Source organism: Ciconia boyciana, chromosome 10 (assembly GCF_034638445.1).
Source record: "Ciconia boyciana chromosome 10, ASM3463844v1, whole genome shotgun sequence".
In the NCBI taxonomy this organism is placed as follows: Eukaryota; Metazoa; Chordata; class Aves; order Ciconiiformes; family Ciconiidae; genus Ciconia; species Ciconia boyciana.
The window spans coordinates 29,448,535-29,473,580 of NC_132943.1; the positions used below are offsets into that span (position 1 = coordinate 29,448,535).

Here is a 25,046-nt window from a genome sequence, read left to right on the forward strand (position 1 = left end):
CTGCCAGTAACTTGGGCTTTTGGCTGAATATTAAGTTACCTGATGTTAATGTGTTTCAGGGGAGCTCAGGTGATGGGTAGAGCTGGATATATAACTGGTGGAAATTCAGTAGGCAAAATGAGAATAACTCATCCTGGAAATACTGCAGGTCAGACTTCAGTGTATGTGATGATAGAGAGTCTTCATTTTTGTCTCCCAGATCATATTTATCAAGTTCTGAGTACTATTCAGTTGTTATCACTTGAGACACCCCAAAGATTTTGTAATAACTGAATGTTAAAACAGTCATAGAAGAAAGCCATTGAAGAACAGTACAGAGTTCTCAGTAGTCACTGCTTCCTATTGCTCTTTGCCCAGTTGAGGATGAACTCTGAGTAGTCTTGTACAAATTTGTGAAGAAGGAATTTAAACCCCAAATGGTATTTATTGTGTATTTATTTCTAACTTGGGAAGCACCATTTATTATCGTAGTCTTAATGTTAAAAAAAAAAATATCTTTCTGGCATAAGATGGAACTGGGAGGTGCTTTTGCTTGCTGCATAAAATGCAGCTTTAATATTTTTTTCTAAGTATTTGAAAATGGATGGTTGTGTTCTATTGGTATTTTCTTAAAAACTTAATGTTTTTGTTTTTAACAGATAGAGTTATTTGGGAATAATGGTTCATGCTATGTGACTATACTTTCCTCCTTACTTGTTCAGTATGATAGTTCAGTTGAATCGCACCATACTGTGAAGAGTCTCACATCCTGCTACTGAAACAGCAGATTTCCTCCCCCATTGAGCAGAACATTCTTTAGGCTTTCCTAATGATGCTAATGTCATAACTGCAGCTTTCCTACGCGTGAAGACCTATTGCTTCATTATTGAAAACTCCCTCTAGCCCCCTATTAAGATGCCTGTGTTTCATCCTTAATGAATATGATAACGCTAAAGGTCTTGAGCAATTAGTATCGTTGAAAACAGATTCTGCTTTGTATTTTTATATTTCATTCTTGAGTCTTGCTTATGCATCAAGATGTACCCATTTTATGTCAGGGAACTGACTAAAACAGAAATGATGGGCTCATGTGAGCGACTTGTTGATAGAAATGGACTTCTAAATTCCACTGATCAGATAGTGCCCTAGATACATTGGTAAACCGAGGAAGCGGCTTCATATGAAGAATTTAGAAAATCAGCGTGTTACAGGAACTTTTGGAAAAGAAGCCTATGCAGTACTTGCATAGTATCTTCCTTAATAAAAACCTTGTTTCTTCCCCTCAGGTTATATGTTGTTGTGGTAGTTCTACAAGTCTTATCATCAGTACTTTATTTCTTACGTAGGATTACTTCAATAACTTATTTGTGAAGAAGCCTTTGTATTATAAGAAATTACTGATTGCATTGAATAGGACTTTTTTTGGACCGTTATCCTCACATTAAAGAGGAAATATGTAATACTTGATTCTGTACATGTTTTTTTCTTATGCCTAGTGATTGTGCTATAGACACCTCCATTAAGTGAACTGTTATAATGTTTTAATGTAATCAAAATCTGTCTTACTTTCCAGTGTAAACCTGTAATTTTTATGCCACCAGTACATCCATTCAGAACTGATGGCTTTGCTTTGTTGTGGCAGGTGCCATAGCACTACTGTAGTGCTTAGCTTTGCTCTTGGGAATGCTCCTGAATTGGGAGGTTTAGACAGGTTGCTCATTGGTTTCATGAGGATGCACTGGCAGCATTTATTGCCACAGTGAGACCTTTTACTTCAATGCTTTTCTTTATTGGTTATTACATGTATGAAAAAGGAAACTACAGAATGCTTGAACGAACACGCTTCTTACAGCTGGTAATAAGGATACCATTTGTATGAGTGGTAGATAGGGCAGAAGATGAATGATTGTAGTCTAATAAAGACTGATATTCTGTGATTCCAAATTCAGTCTTATGGGTAGAGACTAACAGCTGGCTCTGGGCTCTTTTTTTTTTTCTGGCTAGGGATTCAGCTTCAAAGATGAGGCTCCATTGAGCCAAATGGTTTTGCAGTACAGCTTATCTGATCGAATGTTTTCCAGATTCCCAACAAAATACTAGCTACTGGGTGAATCTTAACATGCACCCTCCCTATCATTTTCCTTTACAAAAATGCAGTAATTTCTCAATCAGTAGAAGAAAATGGAGTGCTTCGACTAAAGGAGAATTTGATACAATCCAAAGAAGCTCCGAGACCTGTGTTCCTGGAGAATTGTGTGGCTTTATTTTTTTCTTTGACTAATCAGTTCCTGTGTTCATCTCTCTTCCCTAAAACCTTAGAAGACCTTCAGATTGTTATAGAAGATACTATTTCATTCTCATCAATCCGTCAACAGCTGAGCTGATCTTTATTGGCAAACCTGAAAATCTAAGTTATAGGTTTTCTGAGAGGAGAAAAAATTACTTTATATAATCATCTCCTGTTTCTTTTAATTTGGGTGTCAGTGTACAGGTCAACTAAGAGTAGTTCCAGCTCCAAAGAGGTTAGAATTCAGCATGTCTTTATTTGGACCTTTGAAGGAGAGACAAGTCATAAATCCTGATGGGATAATCCCCTGCATGTGGTGGATTTGTCCTGTGTCCCAACTCTGGAATGGACCTTGAGCACCCACCTGTAGACCATCCTACAGTTGAGGATTATTTCTTTTAATTTGGGCATGGATTTATGCCTTCCCATTACCTGTGAAAGGTGGTGGTAAAGTAGTTAGTGTTTTCACATTTCCCTGAAAGCTACCATTACAAGGTTCTGTCCTTCCAGTAAGTAGACAGGTGATCTTCAGCTGCTACAGAAGGTGACTGGTTGAAAAGATGCATGTGCTGCTCTGCAGCTGTTCTCTTGGCTGGTGTGCCTGTGGGGCACATAAATTAAATAAATCTTTATACATTTTGGTGATGTCCATATAGAGGTAACTCCTTATTTATGTTTCTCCTTAAACTAGAAGTTTGGAGGGCATATAGTCTTTCCTAGCCTTTTTTTCTTTTTTTTGTTAGTCTTGCAGTGCTGGATGTCATTAATGGTGATAAGGCCAGAATTTCATGTAGAGGGTTTGGGGTATAATTCTACCATTTTTCTAGGTTTTAAGGAGTCTTAACTACTACTGAATGTAGGTACCATTCACTTCAGTTCCTGTAGGTCAGGCATTTTTTGTTGAATTCAGTTCTTAGTGGCACAGTTTGTCTGCTGTGACCTTTGCCTAAACTGACTATGATAATTTTTTTAGTAATCCCCTGTGATACTCATTTGGTGATTAATTTGATGGATAGCATTTTGAGTGTTACAAAGCTTTCCACTAACATTCTCTGCTTGCCAACTTTTTTTTCTGAGCACAAGCCAGAAGTGAAATCAGACTGCAAACTTAAGGCTAAGACTTCGCTGTTCATGGAAGTGTTGGCTGTAGACTGATTTGGATACAGACCTTTTGTAAGTGATGAGTTTTATGAATAAGGAAGATAGTATATGACCTGGAACTCAACTAACTTCTTCCTCCATAGCTTGTCAGAATTGCATGTGCTGTCTAACCCTGGAACCCCTGCCTAGAGGTCAGTTGCAGAATTTCCTGTGGATCCCTGGTTGAGCAGCTATTGAAATTCTCATTCTGCCAGCTGTAACCTTTTCTATAAGGTTTTCTTAATTAGTTCAGTAAGGATTTTGATGGAGGGTTCTCATCTCAGAATTTTTGTTGGAGTTATCCTAGATGCTAAACACCACAAAGGTAGAACAGAAATACAGTAGTGAGAAGTAGCGGAAGCAATAAAAAAGGCTACTTAAGACAGTGTGTCTGTAGCTCTTCTAAAAGTAGAAGTAATTCAGGGGCTCTACAAATCTGATCAAGGTGAGGTTGCCGTTTTGCAGCAGTTTAAGCCTTTCAAGGCTTAGTTATACCTTTTCCCTTTCACCAGTAGTAAGGCCTATGCACTTGTGTAGTGAAAACTGTTCCTCAGTTATCCAGGACAAAACCAAATGGGTAACTTCCCCTGTTGATCCTCTAGCCTGTGTCATACTTTGTTGTCAGTAAATTGGATGATCATACTGCATCTCACCTGTCCCTTTTTTAACAGAAACAAGCTTCTGCTTTTAAAATAAATAATCTTGATGTCTTCCATTCACTATTTAAGTTATTTCTTTAAAGAAGTTCTTATTAATTATGTTACTTTTTACTTTAACTGTTGAGTTAGTCTACATGAAAGCCCGTATGGAAACCAGCAGTCATACAGGAAGTTTTTTTGCTGAGCAAAGACTCCAGAGGGCTTACATTTAGAAAAAAATACCAGTATTTGTTAAGCTTGCAGGAGAAAATGAGGCAAATACATTATTGCATCAATCAATTGTCTCTATATAGTGAACTCTATGAAAATGCATTTTACCTCCAAACCACATTCTTTCCACTCACATTGAGTTAAAAAGTTGTTGGCTATAACATGATTTTTGTTAAGGTATAACTCTTTTTCTAATAAATAAAATAATTTGCTACAGTAAGGGTTTGTCAGCAATCTATTGGATTATTTTTACAAGCTGATTTATTTCATACTGAGTAAGGACTCATAAATTTGAGGAAATATCTGGTCTGTGATTTCTCGTCTCATGATTTATCATGAGAATCTTCTCATGTCTTGCATGGGGTAGAAGGACTTGCTGAGACCTTTCAAGGACTGACAGGAGTTAGCATGCTCAGCTCCCACAGAATTAGGCTCATTTGAAAAACCTGCTACCAATTCACAATTAATTTTTCCCTGCTGGCTGTAATGAATGTACAAACGTTTTGGGAGTTCCTGGCATTATGAGCTACAAAAAGAAAACTCCCTGAAGAGCTGGAAACCTGAAGTAGTTGTGCTGGGCAACAGAAAGAAGGTTCATTGAGATTTTGACGTTGTGCATAGAGAAAGAGCAGCGTTTGTGTAGTAGTAGTCACGATACAGGCTTTGTTTAGACTGCTGTGAAAAACAAATACAGATTTTTTTGGAGGGGGAAAAAGTGGATGTTTGCGGGGGGGAGAGGGGGAGAATCTAACATTAGGGTCTGTCCTGTTAATGATAAATGATGACTCCTCTATTTTAGGCAAGAAGATTAGCACTTGAAAATCCAGAGAAGTCTTCTGTATTAATGTTTCAGGAACAGCTATTTGGATAGCTCTCATTCAGTGGCTGACTGATGGGAGATATAACTTTACCTGAAAAACCCTCATAGAAACCACTCCACTAGCTTTACAAATAGCAAAATTAAGAATTAATTTTTTGCTCAAAATACTCAATGTAACTCAGAAATGCTTGAAAGAACACTCATGGCCTATATATTTTAAATATATTACTTCTGAAGGTTTTTTCCTCATTATGATTACTGTTGTATTCAATCCACTTATTTTTCAAAACTGTCAACAGAACAAAATTGCTCTAAACTCTTATCCTTTTCATATACTTCCACTTGGAGTAAGATGGATCAGATGGGAGTATGCCAGTATTGACCCCTTAATCCTTGAGTCTGGAAAAATGTTGGTTTAGGCCATCTTCCATTTAAATTAGATTTTGTGTGCTGTGCGGGAGTAATTGCAGCAAGTCAGAAACTGAAAGGAGTAGATGATTTGCTTTTGTACATGCAGCGTGCCTTTTCTTATTAGACCTTTCATGTAGCATTAAAAATATAGTGCTAAAGTTGGACTGCGTCATCCTTTTTGCTCTCCTCCCAGGTCTCTGCTAGCTATACTTGCAATGTGGGGTTGTTTTTGTTTGTTTGGGTATTTTTTTGGTGTTTCTCTTTTGTTTTGCTGCAGCAATATTCACTTCCATTTGAATACCCACTTCAGTTGTGGCTTTTAATATATCATGAATTGTGCAGTTATGTATGTTGCCATCGCATTCTTTCTTGTCTGGAAGAAGAAAATATATTCATGGCTATCATTGTTTTATTAAATAAGCCATATTCAAAGACACTAGGAGAACACTAGGTAGGTCTTTTTCGCTAACCTCAGATGTTTCAAATGTAACATACATCTGGCTGTGTACACACATTGTCTTGGTGTGACACAACCGTCTTTTGAATTCAATGAAGTGGAGGAGTCTGGCTTATTGTTCATACTGCAGTTCATTAATGGCTGTAGATATGAAATGAGCATCTCACTAAATGGAAGTCTTGGTCAACCTCTGACTCTTGCCTTAAAGGTTTGAGAATAGACAATATGAAAAAAATACCAGCTTATTTCCAGATGGCTGAATGCTTGATGTGTCTTTATGTTTAGCTGTCATTCAGATGTGAATGCTGTGGTGATTATAAGTGTCTTCCATTTTTCTGGTTTGAAATGATCCCTTTTATGCATTGTGTGTTTAGAGATTAACCGTTTGGCTTATCAATAGGGATTTTAGAGCAAAAAACCCCCAACTTGATGGTAGAGCAAAATCCTAGATGTTAGTGTTCATAAGCAGACTTGATAGTTGCAGGTCTTAGCTCCACATAACCGTGTTGCACACAGTAGTTGTTTTGAAATAGGTTGTAGTGGACTATTAACGTTCTGCAAAATGTTGCTATTTCAGTTTTGAAACATCTTGTGCATGGAAAGTTTCATACTACTGGGTTTTTTTAGTGGAAAAAATGTTTTTATGCAATCTAGGGAAGAACAAGTTTGATAGAGGAGGCTTTGTGGGAAGGAGTTTCTTTTAATTGGGAAGAAAAGCAAAAGCTGGATTTAGTTTTTAAACTACGAGTGTGAATCACACTTTCTACGTGATGGTTTTAGATAAGTATGTGCGTTAATACTCAAAGATACAAGCTGCAATTTAATGATCAAACTGTTTAATATTATTGTAATCTTGCTAAAGCTCCCTTAATGAATTTTCAGGCTTTTGTCTTGTTGCTTTTTGTTTTGGAGCCTAACTTCGTAGTTAGTGTAAGAGATACCTCTAATAATGCAGCCAAAGCTGTTGCAGGTTCTGTAGGAGGCCAAATCACTTACCTTACATGACCATTATACTGGCAAATTCTGATGTTATCATTCATTCTATCAATTGACAATGGCTGTTTCCTTACTTAGCAGCCATTTAAAAAAGAGAATCAACTGCATCATTTGCATGTGCTGGTTTCCTTTTTCAGGCACCACATGTAGTGAGAAAATTTAGTGAAAGTAGGTCCAATTACTTTGCTGAAAAGCCTTCAGCATCTTGTGGCTGAACTCATCAGTGACTGGCGCTCTCCTGGTGTCTATGTGTAAGAGTTGGGAAACTGAGATATAATCACCTCTGTTCATGAGAAGGTAATGTTACACTGGAAGTCCTATTGACAGTGCATTGTGATAAAGCATTCCTGTAACCTTGTTAGCACTTGAGCATTCTTGTGAATAATGGCTATGTAATGTCCTGTTTGCTCTAGGCATTTCCAATAGGTCTTTGTTTAATTTTACAGGGAAATCTTGCTTCTGTAGGTGCTTAAGCACAGCATAATATGTGGAGCCGATGTAGTGGGTACAGTTGTGGAGGCCAACAAGAATGAATAAGGTAGCTGACTGAAACTCATTGGACTCATCTGCATGAGTGATAGATGGCATCAAACTGCAAATGAAAATGAAGGTTGTAATGGCATCTCAGGACTGTTGCAAAATATGTGCAGATTCAGCATTTAATCAAGTGTGCTTACCAGCTGTTGTTTTCATTTGAAGTTTCTTGTGGGGCTGTACTGACTGGATTAAAATTGTGTAAGGAAAGTTTCCATGTGGTCCTTCTGCAAGCTCTGGAAAGAAATTCCTGGTCAGAGGGTTGGAGAAAGTTGCCACGAAACAGTAACTGGAACATGTGCCTCTGGTGTAATTTTCTACATTTGAGCTGAATGCTCTACTTACCTGTTTATTAGCTGTTTTGCAGTGACTTTTATTCTGCTCTACCGCATTCTCTTTTCTTTTAAATCTCTGAAGCTGTTCCTTGCCAACTCTTTTGTGATTCTATTTTCCTGAAGATACTTGGAGGAACAGGAGAAAGCAGTTCTTTTTGCACTTCAGGTTAAGGGGCAGGGCAGGGGGAATGCTGCTGCATGCTGGTGGTATTGAATTTCAATGAGTGAACCTCATTCTCTTCTTTGTCTTCTATGTGGCCAAAATCTACTTCGTGAGATGCGGTTAGCCATATGGCATAAAGTTTTGATGATGTGTTAATTCTGGCATGTTCTGTATTTTCAGTCAGGTGGAGGTGGAAGTTGATCTCGGGAGCGAGAGAATTGTCCTTGTTTGGGTTTTATCCAGTTCCATCACTTGGCTCTGCCAATATGATTAGAGGTAGAGTTGTTTGAGCTATTCACCAGGTATATTTGCTGTATCTCAGAAGTCAAATACTGAAACTTATCAATATTGTACTGTGGTAATATAAATTTTAGTAATATAACACAAAATGTAAGAGATCTAATAATTCCCATGTGCAATACTATGCTGGTAAGTATTTTTATTACTTTTTAAACTTCCTGCTGATTTTCTTTCAAACAATAGCCAGAACCAGTGAAGCTGACTAACTTTTATGGGACTAGGCAGTGCTTGCCTGTTAGTTGTGCCTTCAGAACGTTCTTGACCCAGTCATTTTTGCTACTGAGGAGTAAAGGGAGGAGGGAGGCTAGTTAATTTAGTGTTTCATGTGAGAACAAAGTGGCATGTAACAGCTTCATCTAGTACAAACCTTGCTCCAACACCCATATGGCTGAAAATCGTTTATTTCCCTCTCTGCATACCCAGTTCTTAGTTGATCTTACTACTTTCCAGCACCACCATTTTTTTTTCTTTCTCTTGTAATGAGCTTACTTCTGCCTCAAAGGGACTCTACTTACATCTTCAAATACTTACAATGCTTTGGGTATTTAAAACTACCATGACTGTCTCAGCATCTTTCTAGCACTGGGGCCTACAGTTGTCCCTAATGGCTCTCTTCTGGAGCTCTGTGACCAAAGGTACTGTGAAAGGTCATGTATTTTCTCTGTCTTCTGAGTGAGGAAGAAGACCCCAAATCCACGCTTAACACTTCTCTAAAGAGAGCAATGAACTATAACTGCTAGCAGGTTGTCAGAGAGTGTGGAGAGAACCGATTAGGGCTGGTATGGGAGGTGGCACAAGTGGGAATTGGTGCCATTGCTGCAATGCACCAGCCTCGGAAGTGTTAGAAGACAGTGGTGGTCTGGGGTCTGACTGACCATACTGACAGTGCAAGTCTGCCAACCTTCTGGCAAAATTCCTCCCCAACCTCTGCTCGGTGCTTGATCCGTGCAGGAAATAGGATGACGCTGCAGCAGAAAAGTCCTACTGTTTTCTGTGAAATACTTTCATATGATTGAGGGAGGGGATTTTTTCCTTCCAAAAAATACGTAATGGCTTTCTATGTGGGATTAAGGATACACTTCTGTAATTTACTACTGTTTTTTCTTACTTGAGCTTTGTCTAAAGCTCGGTTTATGTTATAAGGTTTTACAGGATTTCAGCATACCTGATCTGCATTGTCTTACAGGCATTTGTATTCTGTTCTGTGGGAGTTTGGAGTCTGCTGTTACTCAATCACATGTTTGAAACTCCCAGCTGCTTCTGATAAGCAGTCCTGTGTCAGCTGCAAATACATTAATCACTTTATCAAAGGAAGGCCCAAACAGTTGTAAATAAAATAATCTTACATAGTTTCTAGATGCAGGACTGAAGTGGTGGTCGCTCTTACTGTAGATGCTGAGCCATTTATCATTTTTTGTTCAAGATCTTCAGTGCTGAGTTTGTTACAAACTGAGTTGTGTGAATTCACAGCCAGCCTTGTTTTTGTTATCTGTAGCTGTATTGAATGGTTTGAACTTAAGGTACCTTCAGTTTTAGTTGGCAAAATAACAGTGTTGTTCACGCACTTAACCTGGACTTTGCTTTTGAAATACAGTAGTCTGGTACACATGCCTGCCTTATTTTCTTAAGGTATTTTTTTCCTCATTTCTATGTGAAAAATGGGTGGGAATTTGAAGGAGTAGCTTTATAGTTCTGTGTGCTCACTTTAAGTTGGATTTTAAGAAATCATGACTGTGGTCCGGCAGCCCCCCCAGTGTTACCTTCATATCAAACAAAAAGCTGGACTCAATGCTAATTAATTATTTGCCAGGTGCCTGTAGCTGTGTAGCAGTTTGCTTATTAGCATAACAATACTACTCTGAATATTGTAGCTAATATTTGACATGGAGAACTTGGGATATGGAAGTTAAAGCTTAAAATGTTGTGGTTTTAGAGATGTTTTGTTCTGGAGCTGTTGTGTTAATGTACATAAGGGTGAGTCTTTTGTGTGTCTACATTGTTGAAGCAATCTAGTCTAATGGGCTTGATGAGCTAAAGGATATTCTTAGTTTATAACTGAAGATCAGTTTACACTTGCATTCTTGCATTCATATAGTCATCTTGGATTCAGAGCCTGGCATACAGTGCACTCCGGTTTCAACTGAGACTTTAAGGGGAGTGTTTTTGCAGTTGTTAAAACTGCAGTGTGTAGACTTCTTTGTCTAAATGTGTGTCTCCAACTATCTTTGCCTGTTCTGGTTTTGTGTACTTGTTCTTCACCAAAATATTATTCTTAAATTCAAATGTTGGAGTGTAATGTAAAGGTGGGCTATGTGATCCCTCTACTGATGTATTCTCTACATCATATTTTATACAGATAATATTCAGATGGTGGACCATATTGAGAGAGTCGTTCTCATTCACATTCAGATTCAGTATAAAATCAGAATGCACTTATTTTTGAAGGGTTCCAGTGCTGCAAATCAAATCAAGGTTTGAGTGTAATTTAAAATGTTCTGGGTCATTTTGGATTTATATATCTGTGCTCTGACTATTGGACTGTTGGGAATTCCATGCTAGGGACATCTCTGCAGTTTTTTCTGGTTTCCTCCTCAGGCCTAATGTGGGAGATGGGTATTTTTTCCCCCTGCATATTCAGCTGCCAGGATAAACCAACTTTCTCTTCTTTCAGTGCTCTAGTGATAGTGGAGTTCACTAGGTGAGATGAATAACTACCTTCCCTGCCCTGTGAAAAATGAAAAGACTTTCTCTTTATTAGTATGTAGTCCTATTAATTTCTCAAAGCATAATCATTTAAAGATGGCTAAAGAACAAGAAATATTCTAGTCCCTCTTTGCAAACACTGCCTCTGAGGGACAGAAGAGATTCACTGTCTCTCCGTTCTGCTGTGGCCTACAGTATGCAGGTGTCAAGTGACTCGGGTGGAGGAAACCTATTCACCGTGCTCCCTTTGCCATGTTTTATAACCTGCCTGAAGAACTTTCTGTGTGTGTTCTATTGTTTGTCTTCCAGGAGCTCAGAGCAGGTTTTTTATCTTAAAATGTGAACTGGGATCGTTTTAAAAAATGAAACTGAGGTGATGGTGGCGTGTATATAATCTGTATGTCACATTGCTTGTAGCAAGCATCTTCACCTTGACTGCCCAAGATCGAAGTGGCCTGATGTCTAAGCCTGTCTTGCTGTAAGGAGATAGCTATTATAACTTGTAAACGTTTGTTTTTCTATCTACTCAAGAAAAAGAGAATGTGTTAATTGTACATGCAAATGAATTGCAGAGGGAAAGAGGAAGAAAAAGAATGGGAGAAGGATGAGTTTCATTCATCCCAAATGAAGTTTGGTGTATGATGGTGTGAAGAGTTTAAGTGAAAGAGACAGAAGTGGTTATTAGTCGTTGCTTATGCTGTTCTGTTTTGAGTCACAGTCATAGTAATACCTAGTCCTATTAATTTCTCAGAGCATAATCATTTCAAGATGGCTAAAGACAAAGAAATATTCTAGGCCCTTTGGTGACTAGGGATTGACTAGCAATTTTTTGGGACCATTTAGCATGTTAAAGCTGATAGTGAGCTGTACTTATGCTGTGTTAGTCTCGTTCCAAAGACTAAAAAGAAACTGTGTTTTCTGGCTGTCGGCTGTCTGCCTTCACTCAGTAGTCCCCTTGACTTCAAAGAAAAACAAGGGAGGTTTTTTCTGCCCTTTCCCAGATGGGTAACAGTTTTTCTGTCACAAGTCTGTGGTACTCCACAGGCCTTATGCATGAATTGTTTAGTTGTCTTTGTTTGTTTTGCTTTTTCCACTCTGATCCTTAAGAACCAGCAAGGCAAACAGTGTGAGCAGACTTCACAAAAACTGCAGATGTGCTGAGATAAAACCGACCTTAGAGGCAAAGATAAATCTGTTTCTGTACTGCCCTGATCTGGTTAGAGTCCGTGCTTTGACATCACGTTTTTAGCACCTTCAAAGACAGAAACTTTTAAAATCAGGTATTTAAAGTGACCTTATGTAAAATTTTATTTTTTTCCAGGACTGCTTTCCTACTTTAACGGTACCATTTGGCAATATCACATCCAACAATGATTTTTAAAAAAAATAATAATAATTGGGGGAAGGATAAGTTTTTGGAGCTAGTCTTGAAAGATAAAGCGAATGAATCTAAACAAAAAAATTAGTGTGTGTATGTGAAAACACATAAAATGAGATTTTTTTTTAATTTTTGTTTTTAAATCACTTGTTTACATCGAATAGCTTCCTCTGTTATAGTCTAAAAGCAGATCTTCTAAACAGTAGGGCAAATTGTGTTGTTTTGAAAAAAATTCTTTGGTTCAGCTCATACTTGAATGTGTAATTTATTCCTGTTAGGAGGAGTAAAATTTCTTCTTCTATCTTGTCTTACTGTGTGAAGAAAACTTCTTAATCTCTCTGAAAATCAAAATGTGTGCTTTGGCCAGAAACAAAGCATCATGGATATATTATTTAGACTGGCTTTACTTCCTGTGATATCTCATTTTATTTCCTGTATTGAAATAAGGACACATAAGCTGACATAAACCAGGCATGAACAGATCAAGTATGTCCTTCTCTAATAAACACCCATATTAAAAAGTATTTTGATCTTTTGAGAGCCTCAGATTTTTTGTGGTTGATGTGTTTTCAATCCTTGTGAAAAGATCGTTGTTGATGCCCATTTGCAGGTAACATTTTGCTTTTTTAAAAAATGTACTGATTTAAGGATTCTTCAGTGCTTTATTTCCTATATGTTCCACATGCATGCAGATACTTACAGGGTTTTTTTGGTTTTGTTTTGAGATTCTAACTTGAACTTGGAAACAGTTCAGTACACTGAATTAAAAAGGGAGGCTTACTAAGGAGAAATTTTAGATAGGAGCTGGCCGCTAGTGTGATAGGATGATACCATGCTCAATAGTTATGTTGTAATCTAGTATTCTTTTAATTTTCTTGAGGTAATTGGTCTAAGATTGCTTAAGTTACTATTACGTGAAAACTCATTGTAAGAGGCCCTCATGTAGCAGACAGTGGTGGTGTATCCTAGCCTGATGAAATGTGTGAGATCTTTGTGATTATTTCAGCTATGTACTTAAATGTTACAGTCATGTGATACAGCCTATAATTTCCAAAGCATTTACTCAAGTGGTTTGTTTAATTGGACCTCCTCTTGCAGAAAGAGGAATGTGAGAGAGCAGCTCTCACTGAGTTACGAGCGTTAGAGCTGTGAGGTGGGTCTCTTCACTGGCAGATGCCTTCCTCTAGGAAGCTGACAGATACAAACACTGCTTAAAATGATGTCACTGTCAATATTGTGTGTTTTTTTTAAAAATTTCTTGTTTGGGCTACATGCCTGTAACTGTATCAGCTGTGATGAAAATGCCCATGATATTTGCGAATACTATGGAAAGGGAAGCAAAGTTATGTTTTGGTAGTGGGGTTGAAAGCTTGAGTCAGCCCTGCTAAATTTACTGTTAAAAGTGAAGAACTTGGTCTTGTATGTACTCAGAAGTTTGATTGCTTGGAAGTAACTTCTACCTGTTGTCCATCACCCCCCAGTTAAGGCAGAATTCTGCTCTTAAGATCCTTTCTTAGGTGGCTTTATTTTTATAATACTTTGCTTTGTCTGGAAGGCAGATTAGGAAGCACCTTTTACAGTCACCTTTCTAGGACTACTTCTACTTTATGGCCTTCTGTGTTTTCCATAGTTTTATTGCTGGATGCTTAAAAGCAGTTTCTTTCTGAGCAGACTACCTTCTGTCCTCACCTCAGCTTTAATTTCTGTCTTTGAACTCAATCAGTATAGGTCTTTTTCTTCAGTATTACTGATATGAGAGAATGTGTGTCACTTCAGCTGGTAGAAGGGTATAAAGAAGTTTTATGTTCTCTCTAGCATCTTAAAGCATTTTCACTTCTAATGCAAGCAGATTCAGAGTTTTGATGAAGGAGAATAACAATACTATGGAATAAATGAGGAATCTTTTTTTACTATCTCACTGTGCTGTAATGTGTTTCTATTCCTTGTATTATCTTGAAGGTTTCTTGAAGGTTTCTGCTGCTTTTGAATTTCTAACTAGAAGTGATTAAAAATGTATTGTTTAATTTTATGCAGTTGAACTATAGAGCTATAAAGACAATGTAATTAATTCCAGGTAAGAATTTTTTTCAACAGTGAGACCTAGAAATGTGGATTTGTAACTTACTCTGTTGTACTGTAATGCAAACTAAACTCTGGAAGCTTCCTGAGCAGTGAAACATAAATGTTGCTTTTTCTCTATTTTTGGAAGTTTGTGAAAAGACCTAATTTATACTCAGCTGGCCTTCATATAGGGAAGCTTTTTTGGGTCTGGTCAATGCTAGGACCTGCTGAATTCAATAAGTGTCTGGAACAGACTTAATCTCTTGTGCAGAAAGCTGTTTGTCTTTGCTTTTTACAGAAGCTTCTTGTGTTTGCTTTTATTCCTCAAAAATGTCATCTCTGCAACATACAATATTGTTACAGAAATGATACAGTTCTACTACTTCAGCTGTCTTCACATGTATGAATGTAGTTCTTTGCCTGCTAGGACGCCGGGGTGTGATACATTTTTATTAGGGTTTCTCAGGTTGTATGAGGATGTTCAAGTGCATGTACCTTGTGGTGTTGCTGAGATCTAACCATTCAGCTCTAGATTATTCTTGAGAAATCCCTCTGCTGTGACTGAGGAATATTTAACAACCAGCGGTAATAATATGTAGTTGGCAAACATTTGCTTCCTGATCAGCTGTTGATTTTCAGAACTCATTATTCTTATGCACATAAAATGGAGCCCCACCTCTACTACAACTGATGATGGCAGCCCAGTTGCTGGCAGTTGAAATGCAGTCTGACTAGAAGTACCACTTCAGGCTTGTTTGGAGGTGGCTAGGGTAAACAAACAAAAAGTGCTAGAGGCTGTTCTGATTTAGTGATATGTTTTGAGAAGGATTTAGAGATGAAGTTTGAGGCTGTGACCAATCTTATCCATCTGTTCATCTCCAGCTCCCTTTTTGTACTCCGCTCTGCAAGCTGTGGTTGAGAGTAACTAATACTTAGTGCTCTTTGGCTGTGGATGATGATACATCATGTAGCCTTAGAATGCTTGTAGAAATCACTAAATATTTCTTATATATTGGGAAGTAATAGATAACATTGCAATATACAATCTAAAAATAATTAAATGGTAGAATATATCTCTCTTACTGACCTTAACCTAAAATATCCCCTTCATCGGGAAATATGTTGTGATTGTGGGGTTTTTAATCTTATTTTTACACTGTCTAAATGACAGAAAACTACGTAGCCAGAGTCCAATCCTTCCCCCCAACTTTAACCTAGCATGTATTCTGTTGCTGTGGATGTGGAACAGACATATGTGATTTCCATTTTTTTAATACTCCTTTTTCATGCTGCATTTCATTGAAGTCTGTTTGCTCTAGTGAAGCAATAATGTGGAGGTGCTTCTAAAATATCAGCCTGAGAAGTAATTGTGGGAGGAGTCTTACTAAGTCATTCCTACTTCTGACTTTTTCAGTGCATCCTATCTTTACCATATTTAAATTAAAAATTCCAGGTTTGGGATTGCAATTAATTTTATGCCTTCTGCACAGCAAAACAAATAACAGCACCAAACAATAATTAATTGTGAAATCATTAAGTGGTATTTTTATTTTATTGATGGGCCAGCTGAAATGTATTTAAACTTGTTAGGGTTCTCTTGCTCATTAACAGTCTGAAATATGCTACATGAACTGCAACATTTATAAAGTATGTTGCTTTAGTTTTCTGAAAAGTAGACTGACGCTTTCCTATTTGATTTTGGAACAAAAGGAATCAAGATGGTGCTCCAAGTTTTTGATATGTTAAAAATTGGTATCGACAGATGTATATAAAAAACTAACAGTAAATGTGAGTGTCTTTATAATTATAGACTGATTGGTCTTTCACTTGAATGTGTGTTTGACTGGAAAGAAATGCATAGAATAATTCTTGAACCTATTTTAGACTATTTGAATACTGAAGGTGTTGCATTAGGACACTGAAGGTGTTGCATTAGGTGGCAACAGTTAAGTTAGGATTCTGTGACAACATGAATGTCAAAACCATGTTTTTAATTTTGTCACTTCTCTGCTTACATTGCACTTGTGCATTCATGTGACCTGGCTTTAATTTAACATTTGGTAAATATTTGCATAGTAATTCCTAAAGTGTTCTCCCACACATAAAGGAAATGATGATAAACAGCTTTTAAGTGGCTTGATGTTAAACACAAACATGACTTGCAGCCCTAAGGTAAAATGCACATTAGTGTAACTGTTCAATATTCATTTGGGAAGTGCTGGTATGTATTATACCAGGTATCTTACTCATACTTTTTCTTTACATATTTACATGTTTCTGTTGTATACATCAGCTAAACTCGTGCATAAGAGTTATATGCCATGCTGTAAGAGAACTTCTCTGCACTTGTGCTGTTAGGATTTTTTGGAATTGTTTTGAAGAAAACCTGTAGATGTGTGTTCTCCTAAATGACCTTGCCAACAGGAGAGCATTTAGGAGCAGAAATGGATGGTAACCGTACTTAAATGCTGCCCGGAGCTTCTAGGCTGCCGCTAGTGTTTTGTTTTTTACAAGAGACTCATTCTTTTGTTTTTCAAAACTAATTCTTTCTGTTTGAGCATGTGAACTTCCAGTGATGATAGTTGAGAAGATATTGGGAGGAGTCATTCTAGACACTGTCACTCATAAGAAGAGGACTTCAATCTCAAACTAGAAAAATGGAATCTCTCAGTTAAAAAAAAAAGTTGTCCTAGCATTTTAGACTACAGTTCTTATACTTTTTTGCTTTATATTTGGTAGTTTTCTCAGCAAGTGCCTTCTCAGTAAATATGTCCTTAATCAATCCCTTCCCTGAGCAAAAATGGGATAAGCGTAATCTTATCCTGTATTGTTTATAAACTTAAAAATCCAGCATTTTCTGCTATCAACAGGTAAGAAGTGTGATTTCATTGAAGCAAACATATGCAAGCTGGGATCAACCCTTCATGTGTAACATTGCAACAGCCTAGCACCTCTGTTACTGGGGTCTGACTCTCCTTTCAGACCTTTCAGAAAATACTGTAGAAGCAGAAAAGCTGTCTGTTTTACAAGAACTCCGGTGATATACTTTATAAAGTTATCCTGTTACTTTGGAAATGCAGTATCCTGTCTTGAGTTTTAGAATATATGGAAACCTGAAGTGTTCTTGATGCTTTTTGTGATTGTCGTATCTTACTAAAACATAAGAAACTTAGAGTAACACCATCCCTTTCTAAGGAAAGTTTAGGTTCCTCCAATGATGATTCTATCTTGGATGTACCACAGTTATTTTTCAGACCTATTCTACTCCTTTTGAGCTCTAAATAATGTGTAAAACATGAGTGTGTGTGCGCGCATGCATATGCATGCACATTCATTTCTCCTCCTGTTACTGTCCATCCCCTATTCATCATGGGAATGAAATGCTATTTGGGACTTAAGATATTCAACTTTTTACATCTGCTTGTAGTTAATGGCTTGTTTTATATGATGAGTTAGCTAAAGTATTGGTGTTCTATTTATTGAAGCTGTCTGGACTCTTGGTGGGAGTAAAGAAGCACAGAGGAAATTGCTATATAGATTTTAGTTGTGGTTTTTTTTATATAGACACTTTGTATCCCATGCATGGCAGTGTTTGGAGTTCATCCAAAGAACAGAAAATGTTCTCTGACTTCAAAATCTCTTTGGAATGGGTGAGTGATTTTGCTGGTCAGATGAACTGTTGTTAATTCTGTGACTGTGCAGAGGGAATTTCCTCCACCTAGGCTATCTAGCAGTAGTTACTATTTGCTTCATCAAACAAGTCTATAAAAAGCATCTGTGCTTAGTAGCTGTTTTTTTAACTTTCAGGGATGAAGTTCTGGTTAAGTTAATAGAAGCCAGTTTCACATTTGTGTTTCTGAAACAGCAAGTGTTCAGTCTTGTTGTAGTGTCTGGTGGTTACTGTAATTGGGGAGTCCTTGGGATCAAAAAGTCATAGTGGCTTCATACTGTGTGGACCTGAGTCGTAGTGTGTGTGTGAGCAGTACCTAAACTATTAAGAAGTATTTTTCTGCCAAGGAAACTATGTGAATGCTGTTCTGTTTTAGTTCTTGTATTTCAGTGTGAATTGTCATTCCTTTCTTTTAAAGAATCTCACACTGGCTGCACTTGCTCCAAAAGATTGGTGAGGAATGGCATCTTTCTGTTCTTTCAGACCGATTTAGAGACTACTTTCTCTTGATATGGCCACTAACAAAACCATTAAATTACTGTATTTGTTGTGGCCCAAAGTAAAAGGAAGGTTAGGAATTTGTTAAGCTTAATGTAGTTTGGGGTGGCTGTGTATCTTGAGCTTGTTTCCTGACAACTTGCTGCATTCTGTTGGGACAATTGAGCTTTTACACTCAGTTTTTCTTTGTTTCTTTTTCAGCGACACATCTGGGTTGGTGCAGCTACTGAACCACAAATAGAAGCACACATTGAAAGCAAAATATTCCAATCAGCTGTTTATTTTTTTCACATCAGCTTTATTCTGTCTACAAGACATTTAAACAGCATAATATGTATAACAGGTTTTAATATATCTTCGGACAAAAATGCTAGCTGCAGAAGTTTGTCTAATTAAGAGGAGGGGTTTTCAAGTATGCTGTTTTAGTGTTACTAACTATGGAAACCTTTTGCGACTGCATTAGTTAAAAGGTTCAGGAGGAACATCTGTAGCTACTGATGCATTCCAGTTTGAGAGAATCATATTTTGTAAGTTTATTGGTAGGGTCAAGAGACACTTTTTCACAAGGTTTCTGCATTAGGTAAATTGTTTGATGTAAGTTAACATGCTTGCTTGTTGCATGGAGGTATGTTTCCTCTCTGCTTTTTCATCTTAGAATTTTGTGGTTATGGTAAAAATACTTAAACCATGGGCTTTAAAATAGAGCTTTGAGCTGTAATAGTTGTCTGTGCTTCATCACTTTGCAGAGACAAAAGCATGTTAATTGGTTTTTCTTAAATTTTGTAATTTTGAACACTTGATACCTAGAATGAACAAATATTTGCTATTTCACAAATGGGTGGTTTCAGCGCAAAATGAAATCACTGTGGTTAGAGGTAAATTACAGATTAAATAGACATGTTACAAATAGAGGTACTTTTATGTGCTTAATTGGGTGGTTGTCATTCAGGTATACTTAACCTCAAACAAGTGCAAGGGGGTAAAAAGACTGTGGGTTAACCGAAGGCAGCTAAGCCCCACACAGCTGCTTGCTCACTCCTCGCCCAGTGGGCTGGGGAGGAGAATCATAAGGGTACAACTGAGAAGTCATGGGCTGAGAAAACGACAGTTTAATAGATAAAAAAAAAGCTGTGCACACAACTCTGACACTCCCCCCCCCTTTTTCCACCAGCTTTTATTGCTGAACAGTGTCATATGGTATGGAATATCCCTTTGGTCAGCACCCCGACTGAGTCCCCTCCCAGCTTCTTGTGCATCCCCAGCCTACTCACTGGTGGGACAGTGTGGGAAATGGGGAAGGCTTTGATGCTGTGTAAGCACTGTTCAGCAATAGCCAAAACATCCCTGTGTTATCAACACTGTTATGGTCGCAAATCCAAAACAGCACCATGCAAGCTACTATGAAGAAAACTACATCTATCCCAGCCCAAACCAGTATGTGTCAGTGGAACAATTGAAACTGAACTGTGGAAGCTAGAATAGGAAAAACATTTTGTTTAGAGTTCACCAGCAAAGGTGATAGTGGCATGATGGGCTGACCTGTTGGTAATGCTAGGGTTGTTGTACTGTGAGGTTTTCAGGTTTGTTTTTTGACTGCTGCCTATTGACGATACAATAAAAAAGGTCTAATCCAATTGATCCATATCTGTACCTGTGATGGAATTATCCTGATTTATCTGCTGTTTGTGTCACTTGATAGCCAAAGTTATAGAATGCCCATAAATAAATATGGAGTGGAATATCCCTGCTTCTCAGGGACTTAATTACATGAGGAATATCCAAACTAGAGACAAGGAACTTGCTTGTCTATATAGTGTGTCTGTTGTGCTTCACTTTGCTTCTGAGAACTGTGATCTAATTAGACTTGACAAGGAAGAAGGATTTGGCAATATAGATGCAATATAAATGGAATCATTTGGATTGCATATTGCACATCAGCAGTGCTCTTCTTTGTCCATTTCTGAAACCTTTCTCAAAGCTACATGTGTGCATGCCAGTTTCTTGACCCTTAATTTTAGCATGTTCTGGCTGGTCTCCATAATATTTGATGGAGGACTCAAATATGCTTTGTAATCTTAACTAAGCACATTTCCTTTCTTCAGCGTGCTGTAGAAGATGTGCCAATTCAACATTTATCAATGCTGATACCATAGAGTACTCAAACATGTTGCTATGACTCAATGAGCTGCCATGTGGTTGTTAAACCACAATAGCTGGCCCTAATAGGATAAATGTTCAAATGTTAACTAAGGCAGTTCAAACATAACCACCACTTAGCCTGTCCCCCTTGGAAGTTATGTATACACAGGTAGCTGGTATGGTTTGGGGGCAGTGGTTACAGACTGTGTGTCTGCTCCCTGATTTGTATTTCATGTCAGGGAGAATTTGCTGTTGAGCAGTGCGCTCCGAGCCTTTTGGCTTCAGGGTCAGTGGAACGATGGTGAAGCTCCCAGTTACTGAAGTGAAGTAGTTAATAATATATGAGGAAAGTATTAGTTTTGGAAAAGACGATCCCCATTAATATGGTACACAACGTTGCATTGGAATTTGAGAGCATTTATTTATGAAAACAAATGGGGATTTATTTATTCTATTCATTTGTTTTTTTGCCACAATAGCCTGACCTACCTCCTCAGAGAAAGAAATTATGGGTGTTTTTTAGATATATAAATACATGTATAGACCCCTTTCCCCGAAACTGTCAGGAGTGGTGCATGACCATACATATATATATTTCCATGTGTGTGCTGGTAATAACCCAAATATTCCAACTATAAACTATTGTAAAATGAAAAAAAGTTTAATTTCTCCTTGTTTTTTATTAACTATTTAAGTAAAGAATGATAAGGCAATGGAAATGTACATTTTAAAGATGTTTTGCATAGTGTTCTATAGGTAGTGTCTTGTTATGTGTCTGTAGTTTTCATTCTCTCTCTCAGTTTTAATTTTGAGTAGTGGCTCCAAGCTTCTACCTCACAATTAAAGAGGGAAATGGGTGGGAAGCAGATGGGATACAAAGCTGCTTTGTCCAGTGGCACTAAAACCATGCAAGGTTAGGTTAAGAAATCTTGTATCTGTCTTACAGGATCCAACTTCCTGGGTAAATATTCACCACCTGGAGTATACAGATGGAGGAATCCTGGACCCAGATGATGTGCTGGCAGATGTTGTGGAAGACAAAGATAAGGTAGAGCTTTGATGAAAATACTGCTTTGCTTTTTGCTGTGTCTTTTCAAATAACTAATGCTGCTTTCTCATTTCTTGGACATCTGGCAGATGAAGTGGGTGTTAAATATTCTTAAATTAAACACATCTGCCCATAGGTGCTACAGCTGTCTGTTTCTGGAGTAGAACTCGAAGGGGAGGGAGAAGCATGACTAAAGCAGTGAAGATAATCAGAGGAGCCTAGCAGTTGATTTAGGATTTAACCTTTTCAAGCAGTTCTGTGTTTCTTTTTATTGCTGTACGAAAACGGAGTGGTGAAGGAATGTGAGTTTTGCAAGACATCTTTTTTTATGCCACTTAAAATACCTTTTATAATCTCTTCCTTTGCTTAGAATTAAGTTTTTGAGAATCATTCAAATGTCATGGTTGAATATGTATGACAAAATAAACAGACAAATCCTGTGATGACAAGAACAGCTGCTTCAACTGTGTTAAATTTCAGGAGGAGTTCCTCTGATTTGCTACTGAAAGTCTAAGCAGGCCAGTTATTAATTTTAAAAGCTATGAGTCTCTAACTTTCAATTCAAATAAGATAGATGTCCTTTCTGGGTAGAGAAGTAGTAGCTGCAAAGAAGCCCCTTTTAATTTTTTTTTGTAATTATCAGGAAAATTTAGTTTTGGGAAACTAATCGGTGACATTTCAGCATAGAGGAGGAGGGGTATGATTTATAATACTTGGCTGGTTTTTTTTCTTTCTTTTCTTCATAAAATTGGAGGAAAAATATATCTAGTGACTTGAAACTAAAGATCCAAATATGGGATATGCCTGTACTTTCAGACAAATAGCTTTGTCTGTTTACAGTGCCATATGCTTGGTGACGTCAAAATAATTTTATATATTGCAAACAGAAATGCTAGTTTTGTATGCTGCTGATTCTTCAGTGATTTAATACAAATTGCAACATTTTGCTTATGATTAATGGGATGCTGTTTCTCAGTACCTTAGAAAATTGTCTGAGGTGTACTTCAGTGTCATTTTATGGTGGTTTGTCTGGGAATTCTTAAAAACAATGGAGCTCTATTTGGTATATGTTCTTTTTGTCAAACTTGTATTTCTTGCTTGTCCGTATTTACTGAAAGTGTACTTAAAACACCCTAAGACTTTTTTCCAGTAGCGTTTGGAGGCTGAAGACTGGGTTCTGAGGATTGACACAGCTGTATATAAAGAATAAGACCATAAGCATAAGATGTCATAAAATGAGATATCGCATCAAAGGGAAATGTATTACTGGTCTCATCACTTAATAAAAATTAACATGTCCACTCAGGATGTCCTCTATTTGAAGTACTGATACAGGAACACTTATGCAAATATGAGCAGTAGTTTGCAGAATATTTGATACACCATCCGGTTTTTAACTTGTTGCCAAAGCCTTTGCTATACTTACTGGTGGGTGTGACTGGTTGAGTATGTGTTGCTGATGAAGTTTCTAGTTCGCACACAGCTGTAGGCTTAAGCATCTTCTGTTATAACAGTGCTAGGTGGGACTCTGTAGTTCCGAGGATGCCTTGAGGAAAAAACACTGGAAAATTGGGATCTTAATCACTGAAGTGATCTGGGGTGGTTTAGGAATACAGCAAACTCCTCAATTTCTCTTCCTGTGATGTCTCAGTTACATGTGGTGCATCACTGCCATCTTCTCTTCTTCAGAACGCCTTGGTGAAACAGTGATAAGTGAGACTTGCTGAACAGCAGCAGCTGCAGTGACAAATCAGGTTTTTTGATTAAAGTAGGGGAGAATCATGTAATCGTATAAGGGGACTGCTGGTTGAGAGGTCAAAGAATTCTTTCATTTGAGAGTGGAACTGGGCCATTGCATGTGTAAGGAGCTGTCCATACTACCTACTTACAAGGCTTGGTATGATCTGATAACAAAGAACCAGCCCTATAAAAGGCTTACAAATATTTTTAATAGTTTTATGGTGACCTATTAGCCTTTAAGCCTTCACCAGTGCTATTCTGCACTGAGAATATTGGCTAGGGAATCTTTAAGCTTTGCAAAAAGGGGAGGAGATATTTAGATCTAATTTACCTGATATCTAATTTGGTGTTTAAAGTCCCTAAATAGATGAAAGAATATTTGATACATTTATCTGTGCACTGATTCTCTTTGGTTATGATTATCTGTATGTGTGATAAATGAATAGGCCGCAGCTTTGTTGCTTCCTTGTCCTTGTCATCTTTTCCTATGCATCCAAGTCAGTAATGCAGTCTCCCATGAAATCAGTCACTCTGTATAAAAATAAGTATTGCACTTAACCTTTAGTATTGCACTTAAGCCTTTAACCAAAGGTGTGTTTGGCATTGCTGACCATCAAGCTCTTCTTTAGTGGCAGAGGAAACTAGCTGATGCTTTTTTAAGGATTAATCTGCTCTAGATTGTACTTTGATAGCAGTAAATTAGCACAGTTTCTTCAAAGGAAAATGTGCTTGCTAATCTACTGAAATTCTTTCATTGTGGCAACAGAACAGTGAATGAGAGAGAGCTATCAGATATAATATATTTGGAATTTCAAAAGCTTTTGACAGTCCTTAACAATAGACGGTTAAGGAGGCACAACTACTCATGAGGTAAGCAGCAAGTGCTGCTGTGGGTCAGTAAATGATTGAGAAAACTGGCCGTTTATTCCATCTTCCAACGTTGTGAAAGGATGGCACTGGGCTGCATAATGCACATTATTGGGAGTGGCAATGTTTTTGAGCTCTGCTTATGTTAACTTCATGGTTTCCTCTGGAACTCAAAATTAATCAAAATTCAGCAAATAGGCAGTACAGTGGATGACATTAATTGCTGTCAACTGCACAGTTATGCATGGTGGAGAGGGTGGCTTGTTCTATTTGCATATAAAACAAGTCTAAATTAGTATTATATGTGCTTGGCAACTTGTGTCATGTGAAAATGCTTTGGAAATTCTTTATGGTAAGAGCCCCTCTTGCTGCTGCTGCCTCTTGCTGCCGCTGCCTCAGCAATAATCTGTGGCCTGAATTGGATGTCAAAGCTAGTGTTGAATAGTTTTAAAATAGTTCGTTTTCACTGAGTTACCTAGTAAGTGTTTGTGTCCTGATTACTCTGAATGATGGATCTAATTAATTAAAAACCCCAAATTTTGTCATTTGAATAAAAACATGCTATTTAAATTGTCTGCTTTTAATGTGTTACAGCTATAAATGGAGTCCTCTTTGTATGCTGTTCTTAACAGACCTCTATCACTTGAAATT

The 25,046-nt window shown here is 37.6% G+C and overlaps 1 protein-coding gene across 3 annotated transcripts in view; it reads left to right on the forward strand.

The window, feature by feature from the left end:
• Nucleotides 1-25,046, forward strand: part of PARD3B (par-3 family cell polarity regulator beta) — a 439,522-nt gene that overhangs the window by 7,051 nt on the left and 407,425 nt on the right. For all 3 annotated transcript variants that reach the window (XR_012044291.1, XM_072874183.1, XM_072874182.1), the window contains exon 2: nt 21,687-21,788. Coding sequence is in view for 2 of the 3 variants with exons in the window: in XM_072874183.1 (XP_072730284.1) it covers nt 21,687-21,788 (102 nt within the window). In the remaining variant the exon portion in view is untranslated. The remainder of the gene's footprint in view (nt 1-21,686; nt 21,789-25,046) is intronic.